At 34.6% G+C, this 23,359-nt stretch overlaps 1 protein-coding gene across 19 annotated transcripts in view; it reads left to right on the top strand.

The window, feature by feature from the left end:
• Positions 1-23,359, top strand: part of KIAA1109 (KIAA1109 ortholog) — a 200,129-nt gene that overhangs the window by 171,660 nt on the left and 5,110 nt on the right. For 17 of the 19 annotated variants that reach the window (XM_021101630.1, XM_021101618.1, XM_021101619.1 and 14 more), the window contains 12 exons: positions 3,117-3,317; positions 4,050-4,229; positions 11,707-11,844; positions 12,493-12,750; positions 13,624-13,774; positions 14,173-14,330; positions 14,446-14,638; positions 14,853-15,070; positions 18,024-18,275; positions 19,215-19,418; positions 21,033-21,227; positions 21,677-21,811. In XM_021101630.1, the coding sequence (XP_020957289.1) occupies positions 3,117-3,317; positions 4,050-4,229; positions 11,707-11,844; positions 12,493-12,750; positions 13,624-13,774; positions 14,173-14,330; positions 14,446-14,638; positions 14,853-15,070; positions 18,024-18,275; positions 19,215-19,418; positions 21,033-21,227; positions 21,677-21,811 (2,283 nt within the window). The remainder of the gene's footprint in view (positions 1-3,116; positions 3,318-4,049; positions 4,230-11,706; positions 11,845-12,492; positions 12,751-13,623; positions 13,775-14,172; positions 14,331-14,445; positions 14,639-14,852; positions 15,071-18,023; positions 18,276-19,214; positions 19,419-21,032; positions 21,228-21,676; positions 21,812-23,359) is intronic. The other 2 variants (XR_002346813.1, XR_002346814.1) reach the window with 1 other exon arrangement.

Raw genomic sequence — 23,359 nt, 5'->3', positions numbered from 1 at the left:
CCTAAAAATCCTATTTAGAGCTCACAAATGCAAATAATAAAGATTTTGTCAGAACATTTTTTTTAAAGAGAGACTAAAATGAATGAAAATTGAAGAGAGAACTTATAAGAGAACTAATGTTAAAACAGTGGTTCCTATCCAGGGTTGATTCTGCCCCCAGGGAATATTTGGTAATGTGGAAAAATGGCTAAAGCAAAACAATTCCTTTGCTGTGTGAATTTCTAAACGTTTTCACAAAAAAAATTGGAAAACAAAAAGTTGATATTTCAGAAATAAAGTTTTTGCTAATGCCATCAGCCACTGTTGTCCTTAGCTACAAAATATTGCTAAGGAATGTGCTGTGGTCAACAACATAATGGAGTGGCAGCGTTGGTTTTTGAAACTATATTTTTCTGATTATAAAATTAATTCATTTTTCATTATTGAAAACATAAAAGTACTAAAAATGAAAATAATATCCCTTTATCATAGATAACGAATGTTATCAGTTCTGCCTACTCTCCAGCATTTTTGTGTATATATAATCTTTTTCTCAAGCATAATTGGAATAGTCTCTTCTGCTTTTCAGAATTTTTAAATACAGGTTTTCCCAAATTATTAAGTATTTACCTTTTTTTGTTGTTGTTTGTTTTTGTTTTTTAAGGCCATAGCCACAGCAGTATGGATATGAGCCATGTCTCTGATGAACACCACAGCCCACAGCAACACCAGATCCCTGACCCACTGAGTGAGGCCAGGGGTTGAACCTGCATCCCATGGATACTCGTTGGATTCACTTCTGCTGCGCCATGATGGGAACTCTTGATATTCAATTATTTTAATCATGTATTTGAAACTCTGAGCTTTTTGGTTTTTATTTTGTAAATAATATTGAGATAAATATCTTTTTATATAAATATTTTTAAACATTCTTAGGATAAATTCTTTACATTTATTTAAAAATATACTTAAGGCGGTCCTGTCATGGCTCAGAGGAAACGAATCCAACGAGTATCCATGAGGATGTAGGTTCAATCCATAACCTAATTCAGTGGGTTAAGGATCTGGCGTTGCCGTGAGCTATGGTGTAGGTCACATACACGGCTTGGATCCTGCATTGCTGTGGCTCTGGTGTAGGCCAGCAGCTATAGCTCTGATTTGACCCCTAGCCTGGGGTGCAGCCCTAAAAAAATAAATAAATAAATAAATAAATAAAGTTTATTCAGGAATTCATCAGAGAGAGTGAACATTTTTAAAGTGTTTGTTATCTTTAACTCTCTAGTAAAACTGTAAGTTTTCTGTGTCTTCATCAGATGTGTTTGGACACCAAGTTCACTGTATTCTTCCCATTGTGCTTTAAATGTATTTTCAATCATTACCAATATGATGGACTAAAATGGTATTTTATTATTTTAATCTATATTGTTACTTTATTGGCTATTTGAAGGAAGGAAATAAATATGCCCATGTCCATTTCTCATTGGGATATTCACTTTTTTCTTGATGACAAAATGTTACAAATTATTAACATAATTATAGCAGTATATAAGCATTATGCTAGGAATACATAAAGGAATATAAAATGAACAGCTATTTTATGTCCACATTTATTTTAGAAAATAAAAAAATGAAATAGGACCTCACATTTTATCATCATAAAACATGCAAGAAGGAATGCTGATGAGAATAAATAAATATATAAGAAGTATAGGTTATGACAGTATCCATTCTTTTAAAGGATCTTTATTGAACTTTATGGATTTCTGGGTCAGTGCTAGGAGTTGTATATACTCTTGTGAACTTAGCTAAAAGACATAGTCCCTGCTAATGTGGAACATAAATTGAATTTGGAAAAACAGATAATAAGCAAACAGGCATATTTTGAGAGGAAACATGAAGTAGGTTAGTATGAGTTAGCCAAGCAGAGAATTGGGGAATAAACACTCTAGGTTACAGAATACAAAATGCAAAAGTAGGAAAGAATTTGACAACTTTGAAAAATAAAAGAATAAAATTAGTATAAGGGTAGCATGGTGAATAAAGGTCATACTGGCATGAGCAAGATGTAGATAGATAGCAAAGAACCAGGTCATGTAGGGAAGCCACTGAAAGGTTAAGCAGGGATGTGGACGTGACTATGGTTTACACTTCTAGAACAGTAGTCCAGCCTGCAGGGTGGGAGCTGATTGGAGAACATGAGTGGAAGGAAGCAGGAAGAGCAGTTGGCCATTTCTGCAGCCTAGAACAGATAATTGCTTAGGCTGGAATAGCAATAGCAAGATGGAGGGAAATGGATAGAGTTGGTATATGTTGTTAGACATAGAAATGACATGGGGATACTTTGCATGATAGGAAGTTAGAGTGGGAAGGATGGCAAATAACTCTCAGGTTTCTGGTGAGCTATTTGCATGGAAGTGTTCCTGGAGTTGGGAAGTACTGGAAGAAAAGCAGATTGGGAGGGAAGGTCAAGAGTGCACTTTCAGACATGGTAAGCTTTAAATTCCTGTGATCCATTCTAGTGAGATAGCAAATCCATGAATGCAATATATGAATCCAAAGGAAGTCTGGATTGGCAAAATCATATAATACTCTATTCAGATGGTCTCATCTTTTTTATGTTTGAAGCATATTTGGAATTAGCCTGTGCACCCATGGTAAATGTTGCCAGTGAAGACACATGGTTGCTTAAGACAGAGAGATCTTTAACATTCTGCTTTTGTGTACCTTGCTCTATTTCCACTGTTTCTATGAAAATGTGGGCTTCAGATGTATGATTTGGACTTTTTACAGTTTGTTTTCCTTCCCCTTTGCTTAAAACCCAGCTATTTTGTACCTCTTCCACTGCCTGCCTCCAGTAGAACAAAGGAGAAAAACAAGAAACCGTGGAATTGGCCAGTCCTATGTATAAGTAATTATTTCATAGATGAACAGAATATACAGCCCTGGTTTACAGAGTAAATTAATTGGAAAGTACATCTAACTCCTCATTTTAGTAACTTCAAGGATTTAAATCCATTGATTAATGTTTGATTATTTTTATTTTCAAGTCATGTTTAGTTCTTGAGAATATATTAGTGATGGTATTTAAAAATCTTCCGTGGCTTATAAACATGCTAGATTTCTTGCATTCCCTATAGGTTCGTCGGGATTGGGCAGCCCTCTTGGCAGAAGTCGACACAGCAGTAGTCAGTCAGACCTGACCAGTTCCAGCAGCAGCTCATCTGGGTTGAGCTTCACTGCCTGCATGTCTGACTTTTCCCTTTATGTATTTCATCCATACGGAGCAGGAAAACAAAAAACTGCTGTTTCTGGCCTCACACCTGGATCAGGAGGATTAGGTACTTAGCATATTTGTGTCTTTTTCAAATTTATCACATCTTTTCGAGCTTGGATCTTTTGGGATATCATGACATCTTTAACAAAGGATATAAAACAAGATCAGAAACTTTATTTTTCTTCTTGATAATATCTATCCCATCTCTATAATTAGAAATATGAGTTAAGTAATGCATATAAAACAATTATTCTAAAACTCAGAATATTTTAAAAGTTATACACTGTGCAGCCTCTTTGGATATGAGGTTACTTACATTACTTACATGTTTAACCAAATCTCTATGTATCAAAAATTATATTCCATAATAGTAAAATTTTCAAGTGTGTATATCATTTTTGTTCATTTAAAGTGAGACTCTTTATTAGTTTTAATCTAGTGGACTTAAATTCCACTGGCATTGAAGTGCAAATTTACCACTAAAAATGGTTAAGATGTTGTTATCAGTGAATGTCTCTTGACTTATTTAGACAAATAATGAGGACACACATACTCCATGCCAGTTCTAGTTTTTGTTTGAGAGACATAAAAATCATCAATTATGTTCATGGACTTGGACCTATTTAACAACCTGACCATTAGGCATTATTAGGAATGCCTAGTGATCACTAGGTCATTCTGCTTAAATTTTTACCTCACTTAAGTGACTTTGATAGATGGCATATTCTAGTCTAGTAGATAATAGATGTGTGTATATATATATAAAATGTGTTCATTTGTATGTGTTTTTTTAAAGGGAATGTGGATGAAGAACCCACTTCAGTCACTGGTCGAAAAGACTCACTCAGTATAAATCTCGAGTTTGTAAAAGTGAGTTTGTCTCGGATAAGACGTTCAGGAGGTGCCTCATTTTTTGAAAGTCAGTCTGTAAGCAAGTCTGCAAGCAAAATGGACACTACACTAATAAATATATCCGGTATTCAGCTTTATTGCTTTTAAATTAAAATACTGTTTTCCAGAATTAAATAAGAGCCTCCTTTTTAAGTGTTTAAATATTAAATATATTTAGTAATATTAAGCATTTAGTGACAAATTGATTTAACAACTCAACCAAGTACTAGCTCAGTGCAGGTAATCAATCTTATAAATAAGATTTCTAGATAAATATGTAGAAATATCACCCAAAGGCCAAAATATGCCTAATTGAATAACTGAAAACTACTACCTTTTCTTAAGGTTTAGTTCTTTTGAACTTAATTTTTATTTTATATCAAAGTATATTTGATTCAAAATGTTTTAGGTGTATGGCAAAGTAATTCGGTTATACATATGCATATATCCATTCCTTTCAGATTCTTTTTCCATATAGATTATTATAGAATATTGAGTAGAGTTCCCTGTGATATGCAGTAGGTTCTTGTTGATTATTTTATATACAGTAGTGTGTGAATATTAATCCCAACCTCCTAATTTCTCCCTGTCCCCTCTTCCTCCTTTGGGAACCATAATTTGTTTTCTAAATTTGTGAATCTATTTCTGTTTTGTAAATAGTTTCATTTATATAATTTTTTACATTCTATATATTAATGATATCACATGATATTTGCCTTTAATTTACCTCGCTTAGTATGATAAACTTCAGGTCCATCCATGTTGTTGCATATGGCATTATTTCATTTTTTATGGCTGAGTAATATTCTGTTGTGTATATGTACCATGTCTTTTTTTTTGTTTATTTTTTTATTACTCAATGAATTTTATTACATTTATAGTTGTACAACAATCATCACAAACCCCCAGGTCATCCCCCCACCTCACAACCTGTCTTATTTGGAAACCATAAGTTTTTCAAAGTCTGAGTCATTATCTGTTCTGCAAAGAAATTCATTACATTCTTTTTTTAGATTCCACATGTAAGTGATAGCATATGATGTTTGTGACTCATTGCCTGACTGACTTCACTTAACATGATAATTTCTAGGTCCATCCATGTTGCTGCAAATGCCGTTATTTCTTTCCTTTCAATGGCTGAGTAATATTCCATTGTGTATATGTACCACATCTTTATCCACTCCCTTGTCAATGGACAAAATCAAAATGGATTAAAGACCTAAATATAAGACCAGATACTATAAAATTCTTAGAGGAAAACAGGCTCAACACTCTCCAATATAAACTATAGCAGTGTCTTCTCAGATCCACCACCTAGAGTAATGACAATAAAAACAAAAATAAACAAATGGGACTTAATTAAACTAAAAGTTTCTGCACAGTAGGAAACCCTAAACAAAAAGACAGCCCATAGAATGGGAGAAAATATTTGCAAATGAAGCATCTGACAAGGGATTAATCTCCAAAATCTGTACCATATCTTCTTTATCCATTCCTCTGCCATTTAGGTTGCTTCCATGTCTTGGATATTGTAAATGGTGCTGCAGTGAACATTGTGGTACAAGTACCTTTTCAAATTAGGGTTTCTCCAGATAGTTGCTCAAAAGTGAGATTGCTGGATTATATGGTAGTTTTATTTTTAGTCTTTTAAGGAAACTCCATACTGTTCTCCATAGTGGTTGTATGAATTTATGTTCCCCTTAACAGTTTAGGAGGGTTCCCTTTTCTCCATACTCTCTCTAGCATTTACTGTTTGTAGATTTTTTGATGATGGCCAAGATGACCAGTGTGAGGTGATTCTTCATTTTAGTTTGATTTGCATTTCTCTAATAATTAGCAATTGAACATCTTTTGACATGCTTTTTGGCCAGCCGTATGTCTTCTTTGGAGAAATGTTTATTTAGATCTTCTGGCCATTTTTTTGATTGGGTTGTTTGTTTTTACATTAAGCTGCATAAATTGTTGGTATATTTTGGAGATTAATCCCTTTTGGTTGCTTGATTTGCAAAGATTTTTCTCCCATCCTGTGGGTTGGCTTTTCGTTTATGGTTTCCTCTGCTCTGCAAAATCTTTTATGTTTAATTAGTTCCCATTTGTTTAGTTTTTATTTTCATTACTCTAGGAGGTGGATCAAAAAGATACTGCTGTGAATTATGTCAAAGAGTGTTCTGCTTATGTTTTCCTCTAAGATTTTTATAGTATCCGGCCTTACATTTAGGTCTTTAATCCATTTTGAGTATTTTTTGTGTATGGTGTTAGGGAGTGTTCTAATTTTACTCTTTTACACACAGCTGTCCAGCTTTCCTAGCACCACTTAATGGAGAGACTGTCTTTTTTCCACTGTATATTCATGCCTCCTTTTTCAAAGATTAATTGACCATAGGTACATGGGTTTATTTCAGGGCTTTCTATCCTATTCCATTGCTTTTATAAGTCTTCAGGCCAGTACCATGCTGTTTTGATGACTGTAGCTTTGTAGTATAGTCTGAAGTCAGGGAGTCTGATTCGTCTAGCTGCTGTTTTTCTTTTTCAGGAATTTGGCTATTTGGGGTCTTTCGTGCTTCCATACAAATTAAATTTTTTTTTTGTTCTAGTTCTGTGAAAAATGCCATTGGTAATTTGATAGGGATTGTATTAAATCTGTAGGTTGCCTTGGGTAATATAGTAATTTTGACAATACTGATTCTTCAAATCCAAGAGCATGGTATATCGTTTCATCTGTTTGTGTCATCAGTTTCTTTCATCAGTATCTTACAGTTTCTAAGCTCTTTTGCCTCCTTAGGGAGGTTTACTACTAAGTATATTATTTTTTGAACTAATGGTAATCAAATTGTTTCCCTAATTTCTGATGTTTCATTGTTAGTGTACAGAAATGCAAGAGATTTTTGTGTATTAATTTTGTATCCTGCAACTGGATTCATTGATGAGTTCTGGTAGTTTACTGGTAGCATCTTTAGGATTTTGTATCTATAGTCTCATGTAATCTGCAAACAGTAACAGTTTCACTTTTTTTCAAGTTTGAATTCCTTTGATATTTTCTGATTGCTATGGCTAGGACTTGCAAAATTGTGTTGAATAAAAGTAGCAAAAGTAGACATCCTTCTCTTGTTCCTTATCTTAGAAAAAGTGCTTTCAACTTTTCACCATTGAATATAGCTGCAGGTTTGCTATATACAGCCTTTATTATGTTGAATTAGGTCCCCTCTTTGCTCACTTTCTGGAAAATTTTTATCATAAATGGGTGTTGAATTTTTTCAAAAGATTTTTCTGCGTCTCTTGAGATGATCATATGGTTTTTATTCTCTGTTTTGTTAATGTGGGTATCACACTGATTTCTGGATACTGAAAAACTTTACATCGCTGAGATAAATACTACTGGGTCATGGTGTATGAGCCTTTTAATGTATTGTTGGGGTCAGTTTGCTAGGATTTTGTTGAGTATTGTTGCATCTATGTTCATTAGTGATAGTGGCCTATAATATATGTGTGTGGTATCTTTGTCTAGTCTTGGTATCAGAGTGATAGTGACCTCATAGAATGAGTTTGGGAGTGTTCCTTCCTCTGCAGGTTTTTGGAAGTTTCAGAAGGATAAGTGTTAAATTCTGTCAGAAATTTAGAAAAGAGTTAAATTATCTGTGAAGCCATCTGGTCCTGGACTTTTGTTTGTCAGAAATTTTTTAATCACAGTTTCAATGTCAGTACTTGTGATTGGCCTATTGATCTTTTCTATTTCTTCCTGATTCAGTCTTGCAAGGTTGAATCTTTCTAAGAATTTGTCCATTTCTTCTAGGTTGTCCATTTTATTGGTATATAGTTTTGCCTGTAGTAGTGTTTTAAGACCCCCTGTATTTCTATGGTGTCACTTGTGATTCTTTTCATTTCTAATTTATTGATTTCAGCCCTCTCCCTTTTTTTCTTGATGAGTCTGGCTAAAGGTTCATCAATTTGGTTTATCTTTTCAAAGAAGCACCATTTAGTTTCATTTTTTGTAGTTTTCTTTCTATTTCATTTATTCTCTGATCTTTATGATTTCTTCTACTCATTTTGGCTTTTGTTTGTTCTTTCTCTAGTTGCTTTAGGTGTAAGGTTAGGTTTTTTATTTGGGATTTTTCTTGTTTGCTGAGATAAGGTTGTATTGCTGGAATTTCCAGCAATTGCTTAGAATTTCTTTTACTGTGTTCCATAGGTTTTGGATCATTGTATTTTCATTTGTGTCTAGGAATTTCCTCTGCTTTCTTCAGTGAACTATTGGTTGTTTAGTAGCATACTGTTTAGCCTCCACATGTTTGTGTTTTTTTAAACTTTTTTTCCTTTAGTTGATTTATGCTCTTACAATGTTGAGGTCAGAAAAGATGCTTGAGGAGTTCCCATCATGGCGCAGTGGAAATGAATCTGACAGGAAACCATGAGGTTGCGGGTTCGATCCCTGGCTTGACTCAGTGGGTTAAGGATCTGGTGTTGCTGTGAGCTGTGGGTAGGTCGCAGACACGGCTCGGATCTGGCATTGCTGTGGCTCTCGTGTAGGCCGGCAGCAACAGCTCCAATTAGACTCCTAGCCTGGGAACCTCCATATGCTGTGGGCGCAGCCGTAAAAAGACAAAAGACAAAAAAAAGAAAAGATGCTTGATATGATTTCACATTTCTTACATTTATTGAGGCTTGCTTTGTGGCCCAGGACATAATAATCCTGGAGAATGTTCCATGGGCATTTGGGCTGTGTATTGTGCTGCTTTTGTAGAATGTTCTATAAATATCAATTACATACTTCTGGTCTAGTGTGTCATTTAAGGCCTATTTCCTAATTGATTTTCTGTCTAGATCATCTGTTTACTGACATAAATTCATTGATGATAATGGGTTATTAAAATGCCCCACTGTCATTGTGTACTGTTGGTTTCTCCTTTTTTAGCTATTAGCATTTGCCTTATATATTGAGGTGTTCCTATGTTAGGTGCATATTTATTTATAATTGCTATAACTTCTTTTTTGGATTGATCCTTTGTCAATTATGTAAGTATCCTTCTTTATCTCTTTTAAGAGTCTTTAAAGTCTATTTTGTCTGATGTGAGTATTGCTACTCCAGCTATTTTTATTCCATTTGTCTGTAATACCCTTTTCCATTCTTTCACTTTCAGTCTATGTGTTCCTAGATCTGAAGTGGATCTCTTTTAGACAACATATGTACAGGTCTTGTTTTGCATCCACTTCACTAGTCTATGTCTTTCACTTAGAGCATTTCATCTATTTATATTCAAGGTAATTGTAGATATGCATGTTCTTATTACCATTTTCTTAGCTGTTTTGGATTTGTTTTATAGGTTTTTTCCCTCCCTTCCTCTTTTTTTCTTTTCTTTTGTAATTTGGTAACTATCTTCAGTGTTTTAATTTCTTGCTTTTTCTTTATCTATTGTAGATTTTTGGTTTGCTGTTAAATGAGGTTTTGAAATAGCAGTTTATAAACTTAGAAAGTTGTTTAAATTTTCCCATTTGCAATTTCAAATGCCTTTCCAATATTATGCATTTGTAATCTCCTCTTCTCATGATTACTGGTTTTGATGTCACATTTGTGTGTGGATGATTTCCTACCTTTCCTGTGTGTTTGCCTTTACTGGTGAGCTTTCCCATTCATAATTTTCTTGTTTCTAGTTGTGGCCATCAAACTAGATGTGCTTCTTCACTTCTATACCATGAATTAGTAAAACAGTGCAGTTTGACTTTTTGTTGATACAATTTTTAATTATAAATTTTTAAAACACTAAGGGTTAAGTATTGAAAAAAATTTTAATATCTTAAGTTGTGTGCATGTGCATCACTAGCTTTATAACTAGTTATATAAGTATGGGCAAATCACTTGCTCATTTTTTTACATTGTGATTTGAGTATTTAAAATTAAATCACATAGAATATTTTGAAGAATTTACAGTACTAAACATTTTAAAAATTATTCATTGAACACACACTTAACACACTCAACACAATATATGTTTGGTCATTCAGCAAACATATTGAGTCTGTATTTTACAATTAACTTGTGTCAGGTACTCTTCTAGATACTCAAATATTCTGCAGGCATGAATAATTCAGTCTTATGAGTAAACAAATAAATTATACTGCACTGTGATAAGTCCTATATTGGAGGTTTACTTAAAGAGGAGGAAACAATTAAATTGTTTATATGAGAGATCAGAGAAGGCCTCACAAAGGAAATGATGTTTGGACCAGATCTTCAAAATTATGTAGGAATATTCTTGGCTGTAGCAACATGGTATTTAATGCTATAGAAGCATCAAAAACATGATTTTGGATCATACTTTGATTCACTGAGGCTGAAACCTAGGTATAACTGAACATTTAGTTAGTTGTACAAAGTAAGGGGGGAGGGGAGTTCGCTAGAGGTAAAACTGGTAAAACAGACCAGGACATGATAGTGGGGGGGAGGCAGAGGACTCTTATGCCAGGATAAACAATAGAGTTCTGATCCTTTGGGCAGTTAGAAGCCATGAGAGATTTTTAAGAAATGGTATGACAACATTGTCCCTAAAGATGGCAATACTGTATTGTACACTTAAAAAAAATTGTTGAGAGAGTAAATTTTCACATTGTGTTCTTACCAAAAAAACAAATAAATTGTATATGGATTATATGATAATATGTTCACATTTTAAAAAAGTAATGGTACTTCAAATTGGTATTTTAGAAAGAGAATTGATGATTGAATGAAAAATAAAGAGTGGAAAGATGCTTGAGGCTGTTCAAGTAGACTAAGCAATATGGGATGAAGGCCTAAATTGTGACAGTTAAGGGGGGGAGTGGTTTCAAGAGAAATGTTAAGAGTATCCACAAGCTTAAGAACAAGTTGTATGTGGAGAAAGGAGACGAGGATACCTCAAACTTTTAGCTTTAGTGATTAAAGGAACAGTGAAGTCACTAACTTAGAAAATAAAGAAGAAAGTGCCTAAAGGACAATGAGGTTAAAGAATCTTGCAGGCAGTTGGCTAATGGGCTGTGTGGAAATGGGCTCGGGCTGAAACAGAAACTTTAGGTTTGGGAGACATTGGCAGGTGAATGTCACAGAAGGTATGGTGGAAGAATAGAAGAGCATATAAAGCAGGAGCAGTGGAGTGCCCAGAGCAGAGCCTCAGAAGACAGTCATCAGAATGCTTTCAGGTTGACAAGTCACTTTTTGTCTAAAAGTAAAATATTAGTTCTTGCCATTGAAGTTATTTGGTTTGCAGCTGCTCTTGAGGAAGTTTGTATTCTAACTCATCCTGTGGGTCATTTCCTATATTTGAGAAGGTCTCTTTGTTAAAGCTGGTGCTGTCTATAATGGAATTCCAGTCTGCCCTCACCTCAAAAAATGGAAGTAGAACTGATAGTGCTATAATGTGCTATTTTTATCTTTTGTGGAAGGAACACATTATCACTTACTAATCATACTTATTTTGGTATTTCATGAATTGTAGCAGAATTATAATTTGTGTGATATCATGTCATAGTACACCTATAGTGTGAAAATATTAAAAGCTTGGAATCTGTTCTTACAAATTTCATTTGTGTATCAGCTGTTTGTGATATAGGGTCTGCTTCCTTTAAATATGATATGCGCCGCCTCAGTGAAATTCTGGCATTTCCAAGAGCCTGGTACAGGAGGAGTATTGCAAGACGCCTATTCCTTGGAGACCAAACTATAAATTTGCCAAGTAAGCTTGTTCTGTAATTGTAAATTATACTTATGTTGCTTTTAATTTTGGTTATAACAGTAGCAAGATCCATGATGTTGTACCATGCAGTTCTTTCACTCATTCAACAAACATCTATTGAGCCCCCTTAATATGCTAATAATCCCTAGGAATTCACTAGCATTGGAGGTCACAAAATATTTGCCCTCTTAGGGATTAAGTTCAGCTGATATTTATTCTGTGACCTGGAAATGCAGAAATACATTTAGCCAAGTTAATCATGGTTAATTACCCATGGAAAAAAAGAAAAATATTGGGGACGTGCTCCCATATTGGATTTTTTCTCTTGGACTTGGATATTGTTGTAGTATTATATCATAAATAAAAGAGTTAGCATGATACAGTAGAAAATAGCAGAAATCTGGGTCTGGATATATTCCCTCATTTTTCAAATGGGAACAGGTGTGTCCTGCCCTTCTAGAGTTTCTGTGAGAATTCAGTAAAATAACATGCTGGAATGTGTTTTGGAAACTTTACATTGTACACCTGTCAGAGAACTGTAAGGAATACATGATATGACTAGAAATGGTGAAGTGGTTCAGTTTATTATTTTACAACATGGTGATTTCACCCTTTTTATTTCGTGTTTGTTTTCTCCTTTTCTATTAGCATCTGGCCCTGGGACACCTGATTCTATCGAAGGTGTAAGCCAACATCTTTCCCCTGAGTCATCAAGAAAAGCTTACTGCAGGACTTGGGAGCAGCCCAGTCAGTCAGCCTCATTCACCCACATGCCTCAGTCACCTAATGTGTTCAATGAGCATGTGACAAATAGTACTATGTCACCAGGGGCAGCAGCACAGAGCCTCAAATCCCCAGCTTCCGTAAGATCAAGAAGTGTGTCTGATTCTTCAGTTCCCCGAAGAGGTAACACTGCTCTCTTTATTATCATTCACCCTCCAGTGCTCCCAAGATGAAAGTCTTAATGAGTTACTCCCATATTTCTGTCCAAAGTGCAGGAAAATATTCTCTTGGCAGGTTTTTAATGGAAGGTTGGGGGGACCCTAAGCAAACAACAAATACCTCACAGTATTTGCCAGCAGAGGAGAAAGGAGATGGGTAGTAGCTTTGAAAAGGAATAGGGAGAGAGGAATGTGCATATCTGTTGGCACGTTCCATATGGTACAGTTATTTTTAAGAAGTAAAACAATCTACAGTGTTGTAAAAGATATTTGATGTTGAAAAAAATCAGTTTTTTCATTCAGTCATTCTTTTATTCATCCAGTATTTTTTGAACTCTTATGTGCGGAGTATTCTGCCTGTGTTTAAGTATATATAAAAATGGTGTAGTTCATATCACAAGGTAAGATTAGGGTACAATGAGTAAATGCAGGATTCCTGATAAATACTGAGTCCAAAGAACAGAGAGAATAGGCACACCAGCCAGCCTCTGCATTTCAGAAGAGTAACTGCCTTCAGGTTTTTTTTGGCAGCAGCAACTTATGATTTTCTCGTTTGTTAGGGAAATCCTAGGGTGGCGAATGACCTGTGCCTTAGAGTCTCCTCATATAAATGGAGATCATACAGAACTTTATGAGTTTTCAAGAAGGCTGGGAACCCTTACTGAATATTCAGTAAATGATAACTTACTTTAGATGTAATATGACAGCTATTAAATGTTAGGTTTTAACATAAGAATATCATAATTTTACTTTTTAGATTATAGTGATAATAGGTTTTGCTTTGTAATTGGCTGAGCATCTATGTGAGTGAATGTACATTTGATTTTTCTATTTTTAGATTCACTTTCAAAAACATCAACTCCTTTTAACAAATCAAACAAAGCAGCAAGCCAACAAGGGACCCCATGGGAAACACTTGTCGTGTTTGCTATCAACTTGAAGCAATTAAACGTTCAAATGAATATGAGTAATGTAATGGGAAATACAACGTAAGCTATCAGATACAAAGAAAATATATTTAATCATTAGTTGTAATTTTTCACACATTGTAGTAAAGGAAGAAAAAACATTTTTTAATGTTAAAATGTTTGAGACGGTAAAGACGAGTAGATAAAAGATTATAAATTGCTTTATCCTAAGAAGAGTTTAACCTTAAAGATATTGTAATATAAAACAGCATGAAATATGTTTTCTAAAATAAAATATGGAAAATAGCATAATTTTCTAGCTAAGAAAACTTCATCATTAATGTTAGTAATCAAATGTTTATCACATTTTTAAAATGTCCAAATTTTTGCCCAGCTTTTTTGAAATTATCTAACTCCTGCTTTAATTGATGACATTGGAAGCCATATGCCTAATTAATAACTCTTTTTTTCGTTTCTAGTTGGACAACTAGTGGTTTGAAGAGCCAGGGCCGTCTGTCAGTAGGAAGTAACCGAGATCGAGAGATAAGCATGTCTGTTGGTCTGGGAAGATCACAGTTAGATTCTAAAGGAGGAGTGGTTGGAGGGACTATAGATGTCAATGCTTTGGAGATGGTTGGTATGTTGAAATTTTACAACAGAAAGATATATTGAAAAAAAGTATGTGAATCCTGATTTTGATGCATTTTCCCTTTAGGCAGTTTTGTGAAAAGTACTTATTGTTTCTGTTTTAGCTCATATTTCTGAACATCCAAATCAGCAACCCAGTCACAAAATCCAGATTACTATGGGTTCCACTGAAGCTCGTGTTGATTACATGGGCTCAAGTATTCTCATGGGTATCTTCAGTAATGCTGATCTCAAGCTTCAGGATGAATGGAAAGTAAATCTGTATAATACACTGGATTCAAGCATGACTGATAAAAGGTACTTAGTAAAATATTACTTTCTCAATACTTTACATGGCTACTCTTAACACTTTCTATCATCTATTGACAAAGACATAACCATTTTTCCTGCAAAATGATTTTATATCATGTAAATTAATATGAATGAAAAGCTGATGGGGAAGAGAATTTTCCTTGTGCTTTTAAACTATCTTCTATAAGATATATGATAAAGACTCTGTTTTATGCTCTAGTGAAATATTTGTCCATGGAGATCTGAAGTGGGATATTTTTCAAGTAATGATATCAAGATCAACCACGCCAGACCTGATAAAAATAGGAATGAAGCTGCAGGAATTTTTCACTCAACAGTTTGACACCAGCAAACGAGCTCTGTCTACCTGGGGACCAGTTCCTTATCTTCCACCTAAGACAGTGACTAATAACCTAGAGAAAAGTTCACAAGAACAATGTAAGAGTTAAAAGACTAAGACTTTAGATATGCTTTTATCTTTTACTAAATATGTGCTACACTTTTTTTTTTTTTTGGCTTTTTTTTGGCTTTTTTATGGCCGCACCCATAGCACATGGAGGTTTCCAGGCTAGGGGTCCAATCAGAGATGTAAATGCTGGATCTTTAACCCACTGAGCAAGGCCAGGGATCGAACCTGCATCCTCGTGGATACTAGTCAGGTTCGTTAACCGCTGAGCCATGACGGGAACTCTCATATGTTACACTCTTAATTTAAAATAATATCTATATACCATACTTAGAAAGTGGTCCATGTGCTTGTTAACTTACTCAGCAGAGTACCCAATTTCCTACTGGAATTAGAGGCCATCATTTGGGAAGTATTCATTTACTATCTCTACCCCTGCCACAACTCATCTACAATCATACCATTATTACAAATTATATTACTATATTACAGATTATTTTCTTACATTACTATAGTTACAAATTACAACTAGTGATTAAATATATTTTGAGTTGTTTATATTGTATTTCCCATTACATTATTCATATTCATTTGACTGTTAATACATACACTACTCTGTGCTCTTGAAGACTAATTATGATAATACCCTGTTTTGGTTTAAAGCATAAGCTACAGAATGAACGTGTCTGAGTTTGGATTTATTAGCTGTGTCATGTTAGGTAGATTATTATTTTCATTCAGTAACTCAAATATGTATTATATATCAACCACGTTCTTAAGCACTGTTTTAGACATACAAGATGTATTAGTGGTCAGATGTTTTCATGAAGCTTACATTGTAATGGGAGAGACAAGACCATAACTAATTCACTAAGTAAATCTGTAAGATAATTTCATGTAGAGAAAGATGCTGAGAAAAAGAACAAAGCAGAGGGAAGGATGTGGTGAAGGATGGTGTGTGAGGATAGCTATTTAAGAAAGAATGGTCAGGGAAACCTTTCTGAAGTGAAAGAGCTATGCTAAAATCTGGGGGAAGAGACTTCTGTGCAAAGTGGGCTCCTAAAAGGTGCAAAGCTCCTACAGTCCGGAGTAAACTTGATTGTTTGAGGATCAGTAAGGTGGCCCACTGTGGTGGAACAGAGTGAGCAAGCAGGAAAATACTGGACATGAATTCAGAGAGGCCACAGATAAGATTTTTAATGTGATTAGCAGCTTTTGGAGAGTTTTGAACAGATTTGATATTATTTGATTTACTGTTTAAAAAAAATAATAATCCTTTTAAAAGCATCACCCTGGTTACTGTGTGGAGAGCAGTAACCAAGGTGGTTTAGGAATGAAAGTAAGAAAACCACTGCAAAAATTACCCTTATCATTGTTACACACTTACATTACCATTGTAAGGAGGACATTTCAAGAGTCCAGGTAACAGTGGCTGCTGGCTTTAACTAGAATAATGGAGGTAAAAGTGAAAAGTAATCAGAATCAAGATTATTTTTAACAATTTATTATCACAGAAGCAGTACGTGTGGATTGGGAAAAAAATTAGAAAACATACAAGCAAAAAAAAAAAAAAAATCACATTCTACCCAGAAATTATTTTGAACACTTTAGAGCAATTCTTTCAGATACTTTTCTATGTATATATATGTGTGTAATTTTTACCAAAATATTATTCATATTGTTTTGGAACCTTTCCCAGTCAACAACCTCCAACTTTCTATTTTGCTGATTATCTCCTCTGTCCTTCTCACCAAAGTCCACAGCTGATTTAAAATTACCTTTATACCAGTTAAATATGGTTACGTTCCTTTACTCTTTTTCAACTCAGTATAGTCCTTTTTTTTTAGTGACCTCATTTGTAAGAGACTTGGCCAGATGACCTGCAGAATGTCCTACCTTCTGGGTCTTTTTTATTTACTTGTGATTTCATTTATCATGTTTCCCTAGCCCCTGTATTTTCTTTAAACTAGAATTGGTATCAGACATATATAATTAAAGGGATGTTCCCCAAAGTGCCTGGCCTGGATTCTTCCAAAAAGTCCTTGCCATGGAAAACAAACAAGCTTAGGGAATTGTTTCAGATTAAAGGAAACTAGAGAGATATGTCAACTAAATACAATGCATGATCCCTAGTTAGATCCAGAATAAGAATTGTGGAAAACACCCAACAGGATATTATTGGAATAAGTGAAATATATGAATTGTACAGCTGACCCTCAAAAAACAAAAGTTTGTACTGTGCAGGTCCACATGCAGATTTTTTTCAACAGTAACAAATACTATGGTACTACACGATCTATGATTGGTTGAATCCTGGATCTATGGTAGATACAGAGCGCCAACTATAAGTTATATGTGGGTTTCTGACTGTGTGGAAGGTCTGCGTCCTTAATCACCACTTTGTTCAGTGGTCAGATATATATCTGATTAGTTCCTCTTGAAATTTAATGTGCATCTCAAACATCTGGAGATCTTATTAAAATGAAGATTCTGATATAGTAGATATGGAGGGGTAGACATAAGAGTGAATTTCTAATAAGCTCCCAGGTGATGCTGGTTCGCAGGCCTCACTTTTTAGTAGTAAGCATCTAAAAGAGTTTTTGGGTTTAAGTATTTAAAATTGGGATCTGCCTTTGATTTCTAGGTCTTTTTATCACTGGTTCACTTAACCCCTCTTCTGTTTCACTTGACGATGAAATAACTAGTTTACAAAGTTACTGTGAGAATAGCATAAAATTTCATACAAGCACTTTGTAAATCATCAGTCATTATAGAAGTGCTAGTTGTCATTTTAGCAAGTTGCTACTTTCCTTAGTTCTCTCCATCTTACACAGCATCTTTTCCCAGACTGTTCTGCTTAATGTTAACCAGGTGCTAAATTATTGTTTTCATCTCTTAGCTAAGTCACTTCAACTGTAGAAAGTTGAAAGCCACCTGTGTCTTCCCACGTACCACTCATGAGACACTTTTTTGGTTTTCTTGCAGTGCTCGATGCAGCTCATCATCGACATTGGCCCGGAGTGTTGAAGGTGGTATCGGGATGCCACATATCCTTATTTCAGATTCCATTACCAGAAGATGGAATGCAGTTTGGAGGATCAATGAGCTTACATGGAAATCACATGACGCTAGCTTGTTTTCATGGTCCAAATTTCCGTTCAAAATCATGGGCCCTTTTTCACTTAGAAGAACCAAATATTGCTTTTTGGACCGAAGCCCAGAAGATCTGGGAAGATGGTAAACTGACATGTTTTCAGCTTTCACGTTTCCCCATCTTCTTGTATGATTATATATGACAGAGTAATTTTCTTTTCTTACATATTTTGTTTTTCTTACATTTCTGAAGTCCATATATATTTATTACCAAGTACCTGACATGTCAAGGAGTTAACTGCCAATGAGTCAATATCTATGAAGTCTGGGACATGTTAAAGGACTTACTGCTGAACTTCCCATCTTATTGTTTTACTTAGGCAATTAAAGTTTCTGCTGCTGTGGCTGACCATAGTCATAGTTACAAGTATTTCTTATAAAAACATGAAAAGAGGAGTTCCCGTCATGGCGCAGTGGTTAACGAATCCGACTAGGGACTATGAGGTTGCAGGTTCGATCCCTGGCCTCACTCAGTGGGTTAAGGATCCAGCATTGCCGTGAGCTGTGGTGTAGGTCACAGATGCGGCTCAGATCCCACATTGCTGAGGCTCTGGCGTAGGCCGGCAGCTGCAGCTCCGATTAGACCCCTAGCCTGGGAACCTCCATATGCCGAGGGAGCAGTCCTGGAAAAGGCAAAAAGACAAAAAAATAAATAAAAAATAAACAGGTAATCAAGATAAAAAAATGAATCAAAAAATAAAAATAAAAACATGAAGAGAAGACACACAGTGGCAGTTAAGGAAATAACTTGGCAGTCAGAACTATTTTACAAAATTTTTATTGGCAAGGTTGTGCTTTGTAGTTTCTTTTAGCTTTAATTTTCTACTAAGTTGTTTCTTAATGATGAAGGGAAAAAAAAAAAATGGCTGATGTTCTTTCTTCATCTTCCTGGGGATAAATATAGTTGTAACTAAAAGAAAAGGTATTTGTGATTTTTTTTTTTCTCACATCTATTGCTACAAGGCCACACTCTTGTTGCACCTAAATACAGTTTGTTACATTAAGAAACTTTTTTCCCTCTAGGCTCTAGTGATCATTCTACATATATTGTGCAAACACTGGATTTTCATCTAGGCCATAACACCATGGTTACAAAACCATGTGGTGCTCTGGAAAGTCCTATGGCAACAATAACCAAGATAACAAGGCGTCGCCATGAAAATCCACCCCATGGAGTAGCAAGTGTGAAAGAATGGTTCAATTATGTTACAGCCACAAGGAATGAAGGTTAAAAGTTTGATTCTTAGATTTCTTGTTTTGTTTTTCTGACTTTGGGGCTCTGTTTACTGTGTTTAGAATTTAAGTGGAGTGAGAATTTCCATGTCTAAAAACAAGTTTCATTTTATTCCAGCTGCCATAAGTAGTAATATCAGTACATGACTCACCATCCTACTAGTGCAATACCTTATGGACTAAAATTTTTTTAGACGTAACTGAAAACATTCAAAATAAAATTGGTTTAAATAAATGAAATTAAGTTTATGTTATAACTGGAAAAATATACTTGGTTAACATTGAAGGTTTGGGAAAGTTAGTACACAACTAAGTAATATAATGCCACAAACTTAAGGTTCAAGATGGCTGGAATAAAATGAAAATAAGAATTATTCCTATGAAGTCATAAGTTTAAAGAGAGTGCTTTTGATGAATTTTTTCATTTGATTATTAGATTCACCAGCCTGGTAGTAATGCAGTCATAAAAATTCTTATTCTGTGGTTGTTTCTGTGTTAGATGAAAAAGTTCACATTACTGCTTTTACCAATCATTTCATTTGTATTAGAAAGCTGACTAAATGGAGATATGTTAAGACTTGAGTGTTTTACTTAAAAATGATCTCCTTTCCAAGATGGCTTGGGCCTCATGGAAAATAGTTGCTATGCATAGGCAACCCCAGGGATCAGAGACAGTTAAAAATGTTCTGAGGAGTTCCTGTCATGGCTCAGTAGGTTAAGAACCCTACTAGTATCCATGAGGATGAGGGCTGGATCCTTGGCCTCGCTCAGTGGGTTAAGTATCTGGTACTGCTGCAAGCTACACCGAAGGCCACAGAAGTGGCTTGGATCTGGCATTGCTGTGGCTATGGCATAGGCTGGCAGGTGCAGCTCTAATTCGACCCCTAGCCTGGGAATTTCCATATGCCACAGGTGTGGCCTTTTTAAAAAGAAAAAAAATGTTTTGAGAACAGAGGAGGATAAGGAAATAAGTTAGAAAATTTTTCACATATTGATTATTCTACTTTGCAATTGGAGACTGTGGGGAAGGGAATTCTTTCCGACCTGGATACTGAACTGCTACCTGTGTACCTAGAAAAATGCTAATTTTTATAAAACAACTTCCATGTAACCATAGCACATATGCTGGGGAAAATCAGGACTTCTACCAGGTTTCAAGGTCAGGATCATATTTAATCATAAATTCTATTAAGAGTGAAGTATTCAGTCTATGAAAAACTTTGAGCTTAATGAAACTCTTAAATTCAGATATTGATTCAGTTGAAAATAGTATTCATTTTAAAGTTCAAGAAAAAACCAAACTATTTGATTTATCCAAAATCATGTTATAAATCTTCAGTATTGAAAACAGTGATTTTATATATATATATATATATATATATATATATATATATGTATAAATATATCTTTGTCCATATCTACACAGGTAAATAGGTATATAACTAATCTCAAAACCAAAGCTTTAGTATGGCTTGATTTTTTTTTTTAATGTTTTCATTTTCTAGCTTTTGAAATAAAGGTTTCGTGTATCAGTGTCATGAATGCTATATGCTTATCAGTGCCTGTTGGTTTATTTGATTCTTACTGTCTTTATTATAATGCATGTAGAGCTAAACCTGCTTCGGAATGTTGATGCTAATAACACTGAGAATAGCACTACAGTGAAGAATTCTAGTTTGCTGAGTGGCTTCAGAGGAGGTTCTAGCTACAATCATGAAACAGAGACTATCTTTGCACTACCAAGGATGCAGCTTGACTTTAAATCCATTCATGTTCAGGAACCACAAGAACCTTCATTACAGGGTATGTGGAAAAACAACTTTTAGTTTCTAAAGTTACTGATAAAATTCTAAAAGATTTTCACACTCCCCCTCCCAGGTTATTTTTGTAATATAATATGATGAAATTGATTTTCTAGGTCAAATTTATTGATTTTCTTACCAATTATACGACCTCTAGCAACTAATTTAATCCAGTTGTATCTATTTTTACTCAAATGGGGCTAATAGGACTTCATTAGGTTTCTATGAGGAACAAATGTCATATGTTTGGAAAGTGCTTAGTAAACTGTCGTCATCATTCTGTGAATCACATACAAAAAACTACTCATTTCTCAATAGCTGCATTTAAGTAGATTCATTTACAGGGATCTATGTAAATACATTGTTAACAGGAAGAGGAAGAGACTTATTTCAGTAACTCTTCTACTATAAAAAAAACAACAAACAAACAAACAAACTTTGCCATTGCAGATGCCAGCCTGAAGCCAAAGGTAGAATGCAGTGTGGTGACAGAGTTCACTGACCACATCTGTGTGACAATGGATGCTGAGCTCATCATGTTTCTTCATGATTTAGTGTCAGCTTATCTTAAAGAAAAAGAAAAAGGTGGGTAAAATATTATTATTTTTTCATTAAAGCTTCAGGAAAGGCAGCTCTCACTACCATCTATAAGGGTTTTATGGTCTATTGATAAAATGGTATAACTTACAAATATCAATAAATAATATAACAGTAAGACTATGTGATAGATTCTCGGAGTATCTGCTAGGTACACGGCATTTTTTTTCTAACTGTACTTCAAACTGAATTGTGTTTTATACTTAACAAAATGTTTTCATATATGTTATGTACATTAGGTCTTGTAGGGTACTCTCAGAAAGTTGGAAAAGAAAACCTCTGAAGAAATATTGCTAGTCAAAGTGAAATGACTAAAAAACGACTACATAATAAAGTTACTGGTAGGAGTTATATACATAATTGGGAAATGAATTTAAATAAGAAGATAAATCTGTTTGGAATGCACAGAACATTTTTTTATAAATATTTAGACCCCAGTAATGGTGTTTTGTTTTTATGAAGTACCTAACATTAGTTTACTCACTGCAAACTTAAATGTTTGCCCAGTAAGAAACATACAGTGATCCTAATATCCATATGGAATTGGTTGAATATATTATGGTATAGTCATATAATGAAATGGAATACACTGTATTTAAAAGAGAGATATTTTGAAATTTCATGATTGCTCTCCAAATACATGGCCTTTATTCACTTATTGTACACCTATATGAATATACAATGGTAAAACAACAGATGTGCTTTTAAAAAAAAAATGCTTGGAATAGAGGTAATTTGTTCAGGTCACACTATAATCATGCTTTTTTTTTTTTCATGAAGAAAAACAATTTGTAAATATTTCAAAATGCCCTTATGAGGAATGCTTAAGTGAAGAAAAAGATTACCAAAAGATAAAGTGGAAAGAGTACAGAAGTAGCCTACATAAATTGAATTGCTCTTCTATTACTATTCAATGTAGAAGTGGCAAAAATTCAGTGAAAGTGAAATCAGTGATGGCTGGGAGAATCTATGAGACATTCAAGTAAAATGATTGAAAGCATATAATAGGAAAGATTATGTATAATATACATAGATCTAGTCTTCCCATAGAGCAACAACATATATTAGTTACTGTTAATCCTCTTGTCTTTCTCTCTGCCTTAGTATTTAAACTTAATTCTAGATAAACCTATGAAGTTCAGAATTCTTTTCTTATCTACCTAGACATGAATGCCTGCCAGATTTCTTTCTCTCAGGTATTATGTGAAACCTTTATCATTTTATGGAAACACTGTGTTGGTCCTCCTTGAACTATGTTTCTTAAAATATATATATATTTTTATAGAAATTGTTTTAAAACTTTATTTCAATGGGAAAAGAGGAAATAGAGACTTGATTATTGAACCTAAAATAATAAAATTATTATCTATAGGGATTTTATTTTATTTGCTTTTTTAGGGCCTCATCTGCGGCATATGGAAGTTCCCCAGGTTGGGGTCAAATCAGAGCTGCAGCTGCCGGCAAATGCCACAGCAACCGTAGCTGCGTCTGCAACCTAGACCCCAGCTCAGGGCAACGCCACATTTTTAACCCACT

The sequence above is a fragment of the Sus scrofa genome, chromosome 8 (genome assembly GCF_000003025.6).
Source record: "Sus scrofa isolate TJ Tabasco breed Duroc chromosome 8, Sscrofa11.1, whole genome shotgun sequence".
In the NCBI taxonomy this organism is placed as follows: domain Eukaryota; kingdom Metazoa; phylum Chordata; class Mammalia; order Artiodactyla; family Suidae; genus Sus; species Sus scrofa.
Note: the sequence above shows the minus strand (reverse complement) of the source record. Positions and strands in the feature narration are given on the sequence as shown.